The sequence below is a fragment of the Salvelinus alpinus genome, chromosome 6 (genome assembly GCF_045679555.1).
Source record: "Salvelinus alpinus chromosome 6, SLU_Salpinus.1, whole genome shotgun sequence".
NCBI lineage: Eukaryota > Metazoa > Chordata > Actinopteri > Salmoniformes > Salmonidae > Salvelinus > Salvelinus alpinus.
The window spans coordinates 30,481,172-30,496,663 of record NC_092091.1 but is presented as its reverse complement, the minus strand read 5'-3'; the positions used below and the strand labels follow the sequence as shown (position 1 = coordinate 30,496,663).

The following is a 15,492-nucleotide window of genomic DNA, read 5'->3' as shown; positions in this document are numbered from 1 at the left end:
TACAATATAAACATCCGTGTTGCATGTCCCAACACACGTGCAACACGTGTCACGAAAACACAGAACACGCAACATGCCAGACGCGACCTGGTACCTACCTCTGGCGGCCACAGTGACGTCATCAAACTGCACCACATGGTGATGATGTCATGAATGAATGGAGTGATATGATTGGTGGAGGCAACATACAGTACCTACCTGATCCAAGTTACCTTAATCCACAGTATCTCTCGTCCCTTAACTTCAACCTCTATATATGTCTCTCTCCATTTCATATCTCTCTGTATATGTCTCTCTCCATTTCATATCTCTCTATATATGTCTCTCTCCATTTCATATCTCTCTATATATGTCTCTCTCCATTTCATATCTCTCTATATATGTCTCTCTCCATTTCATATCTCTCTATATATGTCTCTCTCCATTTCATATCTCTCTATATATGTCTCTCTCCATTTCATATCTCTCTATATATGTCTCTCTCCATTTCATATCTCTCTATATATGTCTCTCTCCATTTCATATCTCTCTATATATGTCTCTCTCCATTTCATATCTCTCTATATATGTCTCTCTCCATTTCATATCTCTCTATATATGTCTCTCTCCATTTCATATCTCTCTATATATGTCTCTCTCCATTTCATATCTTTCTATATATGTCTCTCTCCATTTCATATCTCTCTATATATGTCTCTCTCCATTTCATATCTCTCTATATATGTCTCTCTCCATTTCATATCTCTCTATATATGTCTCTCTCCATTTCATATCTCTCTATATATGTCTCTCTCCATTTCATATCTCTCTATATATGTCTCTCTCCATTTCATATCTCTCTATATATGTCTCTCTCCATTTCATATCTCTCTATATATGTCTCTCTCCATTTCATATCTCTCTATATATGTCTCTCTCCATTTCATATCTTTCTATATATGTCTCTCTCCATTTCATATCTCTCTATATATGTCTCTCTCCATTTCATATCTTTCTATATATGTCTCTCTCCATTTCATATCTCTCTATATATGTCTCTCTCCATTTCATATCTTTCTATATATGTCTCTCTCCATTTCATATCTCTCTATATATGTCTCTCTCCATTTCATATCTTTCTATATATGTCTCTCTCCATTTCATATCTCTCTATATATGTCTCTCTCCATTTCATATCTTTCTATATATGTCTCTCTCCATTTCATATCTCTCTATATATGTCTCTCTCCATTTCATATCTTTCTATATATGTCTCTCTCCATTTCATGTCTCTCTATATATGTCTCTCTCCATTTCAAATCTCTCTATATATGTCTCTCTCCATTTCATATCTCTCTATATATGTCTCTCTCCATTACATATCTCTCTATATATGTCTCTCTCCATTTCATATCTTTCTATATATGTCTCTCTCCATTTCATGTCTCTCTATATATGTCTCTCTCCATTTCATATCTCTCTATATATGTCTCTCTCCATTTCATATATTTCTATATATGTCTCTCTCCATTTCATATCTCTCTATATATGTCTCTCTCCATTTCATATCTCTCTATATATGTCTCTCTCCATTTCATAACTCTATATATGTCTCTCTCCATTTCATTTCTCTCTATATATGTCTCTCTCCATTTCATGTCTCTCTATATATGTCTCTCTCCATTCCATCTCTCTATATATGTCTCTCTCCATTTAATATCTTTCTATATATGTCTCTCTCCATGTCATATTTCTCTATATATGTCTCTCTCCATTCCATGTCTCTCTATATATGTCTCTCTCCATTCCATGTCTCTCTATATATGTCTCTCTCCATGTCATATCTCTCTATATATGTCTCTCTCCATTCCATGTCTCTCTATATATGTCTCTCTCCATTCCATGTCTCTCTCCATTTCATATCTCTCTATATATGTCTCTCCATTTCATGTCTCTCTATATATGTCTCTCTCCATTCCATGTCTCTCTATATATGTCTCTCTCCATTACATTTCTCTCTATATATATGTCTCTCTCCATTTCATATCTTTCTATATATGTCTCTCTCCATTACATGTCTCTCTATATATGTCTCTCTCCATTTCATATCTCTCTAACATCGCTCATCACATTCTTTCTAGCATTAATACGGTAGTTAGCCCTGTGGAGCCCGGAGAAAAAGGAGACTATTTTTAGTTGTTAAAGATGTGAGGCTTTACATGGTCAGAGATTAGCATAAATCAGAGATAGGGCCAATCAGAGCCATATATATAGAGCTAGATCTATCTCCAGTATTCTGCTGTTCAGGGCTCTGGGAATCATGTCTGCACAGACGCTTCTAAGAATATCTGCTTTCTGGTTCCACTAGTTAAACTGATAGGTCACACAGACCACGGCACTCTTATTATATTCTAAAGCTTAAAGTGTGTGTGTTCTATCTATCAGATAATGGATGACAAAGAGCGTGCCGCTTCTAGCCATACGGCTGAATGCTGTTAGTGAGAGAGGAGGAGATATGTACATACTGTTACTGACTGATAGAAAGACAACACTCACCGTACGAGGGAGATACTTTACCCTGTCTTTCTTTCAACCCTGAACTTACTGACAACTATGGCTGATAGTTTTAGTCTGATTCTCCCGGATGCTGAGGGAGGGTCCCTTCTGACCTCTGTGGTCTCAGTGTGGTCACTGCAGTGTGTTACTAAAATAAGTAACAGGGGGCCATTTGGGACGTAGCCTGGGTCAGTGCTGAGCTGAGTATATCCACTGTGTTATTAATGAGCTGTGAGGAGTACTGAGCTGAGTATATCCACTGTGTTATTAATGAGCTGTGAGGAGTACTGAGCTGAGTATATCCACTGTGTTATTAATGAGCTGTGAGGAGTACTGAGCTGATTATATCCACTGTGTTATTAATGAGCTGTGAGGAGTACTGAGCTGAGTATATCCTCTGTGTTATTAATGAGCTGTGAGGAGTACTGAGCTGAGTATATCCTCTGTGTTATTAATGAGCTGTGAGGAGTACTGAGCTGATTATATCCACTGTGTTATTAATGAGCTGTGAGGAGTACTGAGCTGAGTATATCCTCTGTGTTATTAATGAGCTGTGAGGAGTACTGAGCTGAGTATATCCTCTGTGTTATTAATGAGCTGTGAGGAGTACTGAGCTGATTATATCCACTGTGTTATTAATGAGCTGTGAGGAGTACTGAGCTGATTATATCCACTGTGTTATTAATGAGCTGTGAGGAGTACTGAGCTGAGTATATCCACTGTGTTATTAATGAGCTGTGAGGAGTACTGAGCTGAGTATATCCACTGTGTTATTAATGAGCTGTGAGGAGTACTGAGCTGAGTATATCCACTGTGTTATTAATGAGCTGTGAGGAGTACTGAGCTGAGTATATCCTCTGTGTTATTAATGAGCTGTGAGGAGTACTGAGCTGAGTATATCCTCTGTGTTATTAATGAGCTGTGAGGAGTACTGAGCTGAGTATATCCTCTGTGTTATTAATGAGCTGTGAGGAGTACTGAGCTGAGTATATCCTCTGTGTTATTAATGAGCTGTGAGGAGTACTGAGCTGAGTATATCCACTGTGTTATTAATGAGCTGTGAGGAGTACTGAGCTGATTATATCCACTGTGTTATTAATGAGCTGTGAGGAGTACTGAGCTGAGTATATCCTCTGTGTTATTAATGAGCTGTGAGGAGTACTGAGCTGAGTATATCCTCTGTGTTATTAATGAGCTGTGAGGAGTACTGAGCTGATTATATCCACTGTGTTATTAATGAGCTGTGAGGAGTACTGAGCTGATTATATCCACTGTGTTATTAATGAGCTGTGAGGAGTACTGAGCTGAGTATATCCACTGTGTTATTAATGAGCTGTGAGGAGTACTGAGCTGAGTATATCCACTGTGTTATTAATGAGCTGTGAGGAGTACTGAGCTGAGTATATCCACTGTGTTATTAATGAGCTGTGAGGACTACAGAGCTGAGTAAATATTGTGTTATTAATGAGCTGTGAGGAGTACTGAGCTGAGTATATCCTCTGTGTTATTAATGAGCTGTGAGGAGTACTGAGCTGAGTATATCCTCTGTGTTATTAATGAGCTGTGAGGAGTACTGAGCTGAGTATATCCTCTGTGTTATTAATGAGCTGTGAGGAGTACTGAGCTGAGTATATCCTCTGTGTTATTAATGAGCTGTGAGGAGTACTGAGCTGAGTATGTCCTGTGTTATTAAGGAGCTGTGAGGAGTACTGAGCTGACTATGCCCTGTGTTATTAATGAGCTGTGAGGAGTACTGAGCTGAGTATATCTTGTGTTATTAATGAGCTGTGAGGAGTACTGAGCTGAGTATATCATGTGTGTTATTAATGAGCTGTGGGGAGTACTGAGCTGAGTATATCCTGTGTGTTATTAATGAGCTGTGAGGAGTACTGAGCTGAGTATATCTTGTGTTATTAATGAGCTGTGAGGAGTACTGAGCTGAGTATATCTTGTGTTATGAATGAGCTGTGAGGAGTACTGAGCTGATTATATATTGTGTTATTAATGAGCTGTGAGGAGTACTGAGCTGAGTATATATTGTGTTATTAATGAGCTGTGAGGAGTACTGAGCTGAGTATATCTTCTGTGTTATTAATGAGCTGTGAGGAGTACTGAGCTGAGTATATCCTCTGTGTTATTAATGAGCTGTGAGGAGTACTGAGCTGAGTATATCCTCTGTGTTATAAATGAGCTGTGAGGAGTACTGAGCTGAGTATATCCTCTGTGTTATTAATGAGCTGTGATGAGTACAGAGCTGAGTATATATTGTGTTATTAATGAGCTGTGAGGAGTACTGAGCTGAGTATATCCTCGGTGTTATTAATGAGCTGTGAAGAGTACTGAGCTGAGTATATCCTCGGTGTTATTAATGAGCTGTGAGGAGTACTGAGCTGAGTATATCCTCTGTGTTATTAATGAGCTGTGAGGAGTACTGAGCTGAGTATATCCTCTGTGTTATTAATGAGCTGTGAGGAGTACTGAGCTGAGTATATCCTCTGTGTTATTAATGAGCTGTGATGAGTACAGAGCTGAGTATATATTGTGTTATTAATGAGCTGTGAGGAGTACTGAGCTGAGTATATCCTGTGTGTTATTAATGAGCTGTGAGGAGTACTGAGCTGAGTATATCCTCGGTGTTATTAATGAGCTGTGAGGAGTACTGAGCTGAGTATATCCTCGGTGTTATTAATGAGCTGTGAGGAGTACTGAGCTGAGTATATCCTCTGTGTTATTAATGAGCTGTGATGAGTCCTGAGCTGAGTATGTCCTGTGTTATTAAGGAGCTGTGAGAGGAGTGAGTCAGACCCTCTCTGTTGGACAGAATGAACAAAGCTTGACCCCTCCCCTCCTCGCATCCCTCCATCCCTTTCATCACCCCCCATCCCTCTCAGACCTGACCCCATCCCTCCATCCCTTTCATCACCTCCCATCCCTCTCAGACCTGACCCCATCCCTCTCTGACCTGACCACCTCGCTCTCTGACCTGATCCCCTCCCTCTCTCTCCGTCTTCTCCGTCTGTCTGATGTAGATTTGACCTTTATGTCAGCTCTCAAGGCCCTCCCTATCTCCCCCTCTCTTTCCTTCGTTCTCTCCTCGTCCCTCTCTCCCTCCCTCTCTTCCTCATCTCTCTGAGGCCAGGCAGATACTGACGTTTTTACATTCATTAGTAGCAGCAGAGCTCACAAACATTCATTACTAAATGACTTAAATATCTTAATATACAATACAAGTCAAACGTTTGGACACACATACGCATTCCAGGGTTTTTCTTAATTTGTACTATTTTCTACAACGTAGAATAATACTGTAGACATAAACTAGGAATTAACACATATGGAATCAGGAAGTAACCAAAAGTTACTGAGTATATCCTGTGTGTTATTAATGAGCTGTGAGGAGTACTGAGCTGAGTATATCCTGTGTTATTAATGAGCTGTGAGGAGTACTGAGCTGAGTATATCCTCTGTGTTATTAATGAGCTGTGAGGAGTACTGAGCTGATTATATCCTCTGTGTTATTAATGAGCTGTGAGGAGTACTGAGCTGATTATATCCACTGTGTTATTAATGAGCTGTGAGGAGTACTGAGCTGAGTATATCCTCTGTGTTATTAATGAGCTGTGAGGAGTACTGAGCTGATTATATCCACTGTGTTATTAATGAGCTGTGAGGAGTACTGAGCTGAGTATATCCTCTGTGTTATTAATGAGCTGTGAGGAGTACTGAGCTGAGTATATCCTCTGTGTTATTAATGAGCTGTGAGGAGTACTGAGCTGAGTATATCCACTGTGTTATTAATGAGCTGTGAGGAGTACTGAGCTGAGTATATCCTCTGTGTTATTAATGAGCTGTGAGGAGTACTGAGCTGAGTATATCCTCTGTGTTATTAATGAGCTGTGAGGAGTACTGAGCTGAGTATATCCTCTGTGTTATTAATGAGCTGTGAGGAGTACTGAGCTGAGTATATCCTCTGTGTTATTAATGAGCTGTGAGGAGTACTGAGCTGAGTATATCCTCTGTGTTATTAATGAGCTGTGAGGAGTACTGAGCTGAGTATATCCTCTGTGTTATTAATGAGCTGTGAGGAGTACTGAGCTGAGTATATCCTCTGTGTTATTAATGAGCTGTGAGGAGTACTGAGCTGAGTATATCCTGTGTTATTAATGAGCTGTGAGGAGTACTGAGCTGAGTATATCCTCTGTGTTATTAATGAGCTGTGAGGAGTACTGAGCTGAGTATATCCTCTGCCAAGTGTGTGCAAAGCTGTCATCAAGGCAAAGAATCTCAAATATAAAATATACTTTGATTTGTTGAACACTTTTTTGGTTAGTACATGATTCCATATGTGTTATTTCATAGTTTTGATGTTTTGCTACTATTCTAAAATGTAGAAAATAGTACAAATAAAGAAAAACCCTTGAATGAGTAGGTGTCCAAACTTTTGACTGGTACTGTATGGGATTACTTTCAGTTAGTGTGGGTAGATTCATTTCCACCATCATTTGCCCTTATAACCCTGGCTGCACCCAGATAGTTGTACATGAAGACTATAGAGTTGAGAAGGCTAGTCCTTCATAATGCACCTTACCTGTGGTGTCCATACACTGTCCATATCCATGAGATCTATCAGAGGCTGTTGTTGTGGCTGTTGTTGGTGACCATTTTGAGCATCCTGCACAGCCAAATGAGATGGAGGATGGCGGGATGAGATAGAAACACAGACACAGAAATGATGTATCACACACTCAAACACACCCACACACACTCAAACATAAACTGACATATGGAGACAGGGTGAGTTGAGGTGAAGGGATGGAGCATTACATGTAGGTACCTTTACTGTCCGCACGATCACACACACACACACACACAGACACACACACAGACACACACACAGACACACACACAGACACACACACACACACACACACACACACACACACACACACACACACACACACACACACACACACACACACACACACACACACACACACAGCTCATCACATCCGATTCCTGCTCTCTTTCCTCCATCTCGCTCTCTCTGCCCATCCCTTGCTCCTCATCACTGCGACAACCACCTATCAATTAGCGGTCTCCAAGGAAACAGTAATTAGCATGGGCATGTGTTTGCATACGATTAACGCAGCCCCCTTAATTAACGCCCACCTCCCTGATCCCCTGCTGTCTCGCTGAACACACACACACATGCACATACACACACACCACACTAGACCGAATACACATACAAAGAATGCATGCATGGACACACACACACACACACACTATCCCACTTGTGCTTCATTGCCATATGACAATAGGCTGACCTCTTTTGGGTCAGGGCCAGGGAATGAGGCATGTTAAACCAACAGACTGTGTAAACTCACACAGGGTCAAGGACTCCGGAGATTGAAGTAGTCATGTGTGTGTGTGTGTGTTTTACATGTGTGTGTATATGTGTGTGTGTGTGTTCGTGCATGCATTTGTATGTGCGTGCCTTTGTGTGTGTGTGTGTGTGTGTTCGTGCGTGCGTGTTTTTGTATGTGCATGCCTTTGTGTGTGTGTGTGTGTTTGTGCTTGTAAGTCGCTCTGGATAAGAGCGTCTGCTAAATGACTTAAATGTAAATGTAAATGTGCGTGCATGTGTGTGTGTGTTTGTATGTGCGTGCCTTTGTGTGTGTGTGTGTGTGTGTGTGTGTGTGTGTGTGTGTGTGTGTGTGTGTGTGTGTGTGTGTGTGTGTGTGTGTGTGTGTGTGTGTGTGTGTGTGTGTGTGTGTGTGTGTGTGTGTGTGCGCGTGCGCGTGCGAGTGTGTTTGTTATTGGTTAATAGCATTGAGAGACAGAAGGTGACAGTCTAAATAACAGTGGAGCATAAGGTTGAGACAGAGGTGCCAGACCCTACTGGCTATAGTACAGTATTACAACCCCTAGAGATACATACAGGCCTGGTAAGCACAGATAAAAGCCATTAAGTCTCAGTGTTGTGTGGTGGTAAAGGACAGCAGTAGGACTGTGGGATCTCACTAGTATACATACTATAAGCCTGTTAGCACTGCTGGAATAATACAGGAACACAGGACAGAACTGACTGCCACAATCCACACCGTCTGATTACGACTACACAATGGGTGTGTGTTCTGCAGTGTGAGCTAGGAGAGCCCAGTGAAAGTACAGGGGGAACAGTGAGCAGGGCAGATTTTGACAACGAGGCCCCTTCCCTACCGTTGGGATCTTTGGTTTTTAGACAGGTGTCAGAGATGGAGTAGCAGGTGCAGAATAGCTATGAGGTTATGAGGATGGAGTTATTAGCTAATGAAACAGAGAGATGTTTAACTACCATGTTTAATAAGATCATAAAGGAGATGGAGAGTTATGGTGCATCCTGACATCGGTCAAGGTCAACTGGAATGACGCACACACGCACACACACAGGTGTGCACATGCACATACATACACTCTCTCTCCCTCTTACCAATCTCTTCGTTCTTGTATTGTCAGTCCATGCATGTTTGTTCGTTCACCAGCAGACCACAGCCAGCCATGCATCACCAAGGCACCACACTGCATGCAATGCACACGCACCCCTGTCCCCACACTGCATGCAACCAGCACCAAGCATAGAGGAAACCCCACCCACTCTAATTCACATACACAGCGACTCCACCCACACTCCCACAAAGCCACAGCACAGCACAGCACAGAGCCAAAGCCACGGCACAGGATATGCACAGGCAACACCACAGCACCAAAGGGGACACAGGCACACAGAGCTGGACTCACTGGGTGTCTCTTGGGGACGTCATATACCCCCTCCTTCTGTTGACTGGTCGGAACCTGGACAACCAACCAACCAATCACCACACAATAGCCCACCAACCACACGTTAATGTAATGTACTAGAAAGTACCGGTTGTAGGAAATACCAAAGCAATGCAAGACTATAAAATAAAGCCTCACACGACAGTGTGTGTAGACTAAAGCCTGGACATTGTCAGGACTGACGGACAACATTAACTGAGAATGAAAAGTCTCTTATGGCTTGCATCTGAGTGTGTGTCTGTGCGTCTATATGTGCTCGTGCATGTGTGTGAGAGTGATGTAATCTGTATTAAAATCTATGAGTTGAGGCTTCATTCAGAGTAATCTGTGGACTATCAGCCTGATGTGTGAGCAGCTCTCTCTCTCCCCCTGTCCTATCTCTGCCTCCCCCCGTCCTCTCTCTCTCTCCCTCCCCCCCGCGTCCTCTCTCTGTCTCTCTCCAATATAGAGTGGCTCAATGTGGTCTTATCAGAGAGAGACATGCAATAAACTGGTCTGTCTGTGGTTGTGTCTCAAATAACAGCATTTTCCCCGTGTAGTGCACTACTTTTGGCCAGAGCCTGGGTATTAGGGTCTATTGAGACACAGCCATAGACAGAGAGAGACAGAGTGATACAGGTGAATGTCTCTATATGTGTTATCTGCGTTCTGTTCGATTAACTGATGATTCATTGTCCCTGACGTGTCAGACTGACAAACGAATCCACCTGATTGATCTGTTGTGAATGGAAACGTAAATAAAAGCCTGATGGACAAACATTTCTGTCCATCATAACAGTCTGACGACCACAGATTTACCCAACCAGGCCACCCGTGACACCCGTTGGAGTTCGTCATCCTCGGGAGATGATGTGGAAACCGGCCACTAGGGGCAACGGTGAGCGCTGTTACCTTCAAGTAGGTTTGGGTTTTGCTGGGCGTGAACATCTGCCTCTGGTGCCAAAGGTCGCAGAGATAGAAAGTTGTTTTTGAGATTTGGTTTTAAGCCTATACCAAACCTTAACCCTTACCTTAACCATTCAGAGTTATCACCTAACCTTAAGATTTCAGAGTTGATGCCTACACTTAACCCTAACCTTACAAATGTGGAGTTAATGCCTAAATGTAACCTTGAACACTTTGAAATGTAACGTTTGGAACAACTTTGAAATTTGACATTTGAGAAACATGGATGAACGTCTAATTCTGACGTGAGTTTGCGAGAGCTAGTTGGATTTACCAACACCTGAGTACTCTCTCCACCATCTCTCCTCCCTCCATCTTCCCTAATCACTCTCTCGCTTCTCTCCTTCCCCTGTTTTTTTTTTCTCTCTCATCCTTCTTCATCTCTCCATCTCTCAGATTGTTTGTTTCTAGAGGCAGACATCTTTTGGCTCTGTGGCACACTTCTAACACGTCTTCTCGCATGTGTGTTTGTGAGTGTGTGTGTGAGTGTGTGTGTGAGTGTGTTTGTTAGAGCGCGCTCTATTTTCAATCCATTTTATTTAAAGATCAAACGAAAGCCTGGTGATTAATCTTTCCCCCTCGCTCATTCCCACTCCCTCTTTCATCTCCACAGGAAAAGAGAGGAGGGGTCTGCCTTACTCACAGGCCAAGAATAACACCACACACACCTCCCCCATTTCTCCATCGCCTGGAGGTCTACCCAGTCCTCCTGAGGAGAGTACCCAGAGAAAGGCAATCTCCCCTAGGATAAACTTAGTCAGATAGCCCCTGATCCCTCTCTGGACACTGGGTCTGCACCACTGCATGTTGTTGGCAGTCTATTACCAGCCTCTGTTTCCTATGTTTTCCTGTGCATGCATGTGTGTCAATTTTTCTCTCGGGTTTCAGTTGTGTGTCTGTCAGTAGTGAAGCTGTAGGTGATGTTATTCTCTAATCATCTCTATTCCCATTGGAACCATTCTCCTGTCACTCACACAACTCCACCAATAAAATCCAAGCAGAGGGGAGGGGCTTGTACCTGATAAATGCTCTCTTCTGATTGGTCACGGATGGGCTCGTGTCCCGCCTCAAACACAATGTACTACAACACCGGCAGCAGAGGGAGGAGAGGAGAGGAGGAAGAAAGAGAAAGAGAAAAATAGGAAATAGGAAATAGAAGAAAAAGGAAAAGGAAAGACTGAGAATAGGAAGCAAAGATGTGATTGGTCAAACAGAATCATCTGTGGGTCCCGCCCCCAAGCAATCCCAGATAGATACCCTCAGACATAGACACACACACACGCACACACAAAACCACAACCACGCACAACTCAGTCTGTCTGACCAGAACCCTGGGACTCCCCCACAATCCCCCGCAGACACAGAGAAACAGGAAAGGCGATTGGAAGATTGGAAGAAGCATTAGAGAGAAACATTCTGATTGGATAACAGCATTATAGAAGCATTCTGATTGGTGTTTAGAAGTTACCTGGTAGACCGGATCCTCCAAATCTTCTTCCAGAATAGTCTAAAGACAGACGGACGGACGGACGGAGAAGGGGAAGAGAGAAGATAGAAAAGTAGAGAGGGGATAGAAGAGTAGAGAGGGAAGAAAGAGAGTAGAGAGGGGATAGAAGAGTAGAGAGGGAAGAAAGAGAGTGGAGAGGGGATAGAAGAGCAGAGAGGGGATAGAAGAGCAGAGAGGGGAGAAAGAGAGTAGAGAGGGGATAGAAGAGTAGAGAGGGGATAGAAGAGTAGAGAGGGAAGAAAGAGAGTAGAGAGGGGATAGAAGAGCAGAGAGGGGAGAAAGAGAGTAGAGAGGGGATAGAAGAGTAGAGGGGAGAAAGAGAGTAGAGAGGGGATAGAAGAGTAGAGGGGAGAAAGAGAGTAGAGAGGGGATAGAAGAGTGGAGAGGGGGAAAAGAGAGTAGAGAGGGGATAGAAGAGTAGAGGGGAGAAAGAGAGTAGAGAGGGGATAGAAGAGTAGAGAGGGGAGAAAGAGAGTAGAGAGGGGATAGAAGAGTAGAGAGGGGAGAAAGAGAGTAGAGAGGGGATAGAAGAGTAGAGAGGGGATAGAAGAGTGGAGAGGGAAGAAAGAGAGTAGAGAGGGGATAGAAGAGTAGAGAGGGAAGAAAGAGAGTAGAGAGGGGATAGAAGAGCAGAGAGGGAAGAAAGAGAGTAGAGAGGGGATAGAAGAGCAGAGAGGGGAGAAAGAGAGTAGAGAGGGGATAGAAGAGCAGAGAGGGGAGAAAGAGAGTAGAGAGGGGATAGAAGAGCAGAGAGGGGAGAAAGAGAGTAGAGAGGGGATAGAAGAGTAGAGGGGAGAAAGAGAGTAGAGAGGGGATAGAAGAGCAGAGAGGGGAGAAAAATAGTAGAGAGGGGATAGAAGAGTAGAGAGGGGAGAAAGAGAGTAGAGAGGGGATAGAAGAGTAGAGAGGGGGAGAAAGAGAGTAGAGAGGGGATAGAAGAGCAGAGAGGGGAGACAGAGAGTAGAGAGGGGATAGAAGAGTAGAGGGGAGAAAGAGAGTAGAGAGGGGATAGAAGAGTAGAGAGGGGAGAAAGAGAGTAGAGAGGGGATAGAAGAGTAGAGAGGGGAGAAAGAGAGTAGAGAGGGGATAGAAGAGTAGAGGGGAGAAAGAGAGTAGAGAGGGGATAGAAGAGTAGAGAGGGGGAGAAAGAGAGTAGAGAGGGGATAGAAGAGCAGAGAGGGGAGACAGAGAGTAGAGAGGGGATAGAAGAGTAGAGGGGAGAAAGAGAGTAGAGAGGGGATAGAAGAGCAGAGAGGGGAGAAAGAGAGTAGAGAGGGGAGAAAGAGAGTAGAGAGGGGATAGAAGAGCAGAGGGGAGAAAGAGAGTAGAGAGGGGATAGAAGAGTAGAGGGGAGAAAGAGAGCAGAGAGGGGATAGAAGAGCAGAGGGGAGAAAGAGAGTAGAGAGGGGATAGAAGAGCAGAGGGGAGAAAGAGAGTAGAGAGGGGATAGAAGAGTCGAGGGGAGAAAGAGAGTAGAGAGGGGATAGAAGAGTGGAGGGGAGAAAGAGAGTAGAGAGGGGATAGAAGAGTGGAGGGGAGAAAGAGAGTAGAGAGGGGATAGAAGAGCAGAGAGGGAAGAAAGAGAGTAGAGAGGGGATAGAAGAGTAGAGGGGAGAAAGAGAGTAGAGATGGAAGAGGAAAGCCAGGAAGATCAGTGTAGTTGACAGATAGAGGCAGCAGCACCAAGCATTCCCAACAGATAATCACATAGTATACACAGAACAGCCCTGTCGCCTCCTCTGCATTATGAGTGTGTAAGTGAATGTGAGCTAAAAGTGAACGCGTGTGTGTGTACCTGGTACACAGCCTGTTCACACTGTTTGTCTTTCTGGGCTTTCTTCTCCATCTCCTCCCTCTGTTTGATGTCATAGATGAGCTGGAACAGGTCCCGGAGGTCCAGGATCACTGGTTCTGCCTGGGAGGTGGAGAGGAAGTAGAACACTGTTATATAGCTCTGTGGGTAACCAACCAGGTCACCCGGGATACAAGTCACTATTCGACGTTCATCCATGCCTGAGGACGTCAGGAGAATGACATGAAAACCGGCCGCTAGGGGCAACAGTGAACACTGTTACTTTCTAGTAGGTTTCAGTTTTTCTGGGGCGTTGTGGATGGGCTCGGGGATGGGCGTACGCATCTGCCTCTGAAGTTCAAATCCAGCAATAGAAGGTTGTTCTGAGATTTTTGTTTTAAGGTTATCCCAAACCTTAACCCTTACCTTTACCATTCAGTTAATCCCAAGCCTTAACCCTTACCTTTACCATTCAGAGTTAATACCTAACCTTAACCCTTACCTTTACCATTCAGTTAATCCCAAGCCTTAACCCTTACCTTTACCATGCAGTTAATACCTAACCTTAACCCTTACCTTTACCATTCAGTTAATCCCAAGCCTTAACCCTTACCTTTACCATGCAGTTAATACCTAGCCTTAACCCTTACCTTTACCATTCAGTTAATACCTAGCCTTAACCCTTACCTTTACCATTCAGTTAATCCCAAGCCTTAACCCGTACCTTTACCATGCAGTTAATACCTAACCTTAACCCTTACCTTTACCATTCAGTTAATCCCAAGCCTTAACCCTTACCTTTACCATGCAGTTAATACCTAACCTTAACCCTTACCTTTACCATTCAGTTAATCCCAAGCCTTAACCCTTACCTTTACCATGCAGTTAATACCTAACCTTAACCCTTACCTTTACCATTCAGTTAATCCCAAGCCTTAACCCTTACCTTTACCATGCAGTTAATACCTAACCTTAACCCTTACCTTTACCATTCAGTTAATCCCAAGCCTTAACCCTTACCTTTACCATTCAGAGTTAATACCTAACCTTAACCCTTACCTTTACCATTCAGTTAATCCCAAGCCTTAACCCTTACCTTTACCATTCAGAGTTAATACCTAACCTTAACCCTTACCATTCAGTTAATACCTAGCCTTAACCCTTACCTTTACCATTCAGAGTTAATACCTAACCTTAACCCTTACCTTTACCATTCAGTTAATACCTAGCCTTAACCCTTACCTTTACCATTCAGAGTTAATACCTAACCTTAACCCTTACCTTTACCATTCAGAGTTAATACTTAACCTTAACCCTTACCTTTACCATTCAGAGTTAATACCTAACCTTAACCCTTACCTTTACCATTCAGAGTTAATACCTAACCTTAACCCTTACCTTTACCATTCAGAGTTAATACCTAACCTTAACCCTTACCTTTACCATTCAGAGTTAATACCTAACCTTAACCCTTACCTTTACCATGCAAAGTTAATACCTAACCATAACCCTTACCTTTACCATTCAGAGTTAATACCTAACCTTAACCCTTACCTTTACCATTCAGAGTTAATACCTAGCCTTAACCCTTACCTTTACCATGCAGAGTTAATACCTAGCCTTAACCCTTACCTTTACCATTCAGAGTTAATACCTAACCTTAACCCTTACCTTTACCATTCAGAGTTAATACCTAGCCTTAACCCTTACCTTTACCATTCAAAGTTAATACCTAACCTTAACCCTTACCTTTACCATGCAGATGTCACGTTCCTGACCTATTTATGTTAGTTTGTTGTATGTGTTAGTTGGTCAGGACGTGAGTTTGGGTGGGCATTCTATGTTGTCTGTTTCTATGTTGGTTTAAGGGTTGCCTGGTATGGCTCTCAATTAG

The 15,492-nt window shown here is 43.0% G+C and overlaps 1 protein-coding gene across 13 annotated transcripts in view; it reads right to left on the bottom strand.

Annotated features, from left to right (window-relative positions):
- The window catches only part of dab1a (DAB adaptor protein 1a), a 133,987-nt gene that overhangs the window by 7,704 nt on the left and 110,791 nt on the right, over positions 1 to 15,492 (bottom strand). For 5 of the 13 annotated variants that reach the window (XM_071406269.1, XM_071406267.1, XM_071406266.1 and 2 more), the window contains exons 6-10: positions 13,602 to 13,721; positions 11,768 to 11,806; positions 11,318 to 11,380; positions 9,316 to 9,369; positions 7,124 to 7,207 (exon numbers count right to left, since the gene is read on the bottom strand). In XM_071406269.1, coding sequence (XP_071262370.1) covers positions 7,124 to 7,207; positions 9,316 to 9,369; positions 11,318 to 11,380; positions 11,768 to 11,806; positions 13,602 to 13,721 — 360 coding nt within the window. The remainder of the gene's footprint in view (positions 1 to 7,123; positions 7,208 to 9,315; positions 9,370 to 11,317; positions 11,381 to 11,767; positions 11,807 to 13,601; positions 13,722 to 15,492) is intronic. The other 8 variants (XM_071406273.1, XM_071406274.1, XM_071406275.1 and 5 more) reach the window with 8 other exon arrangements.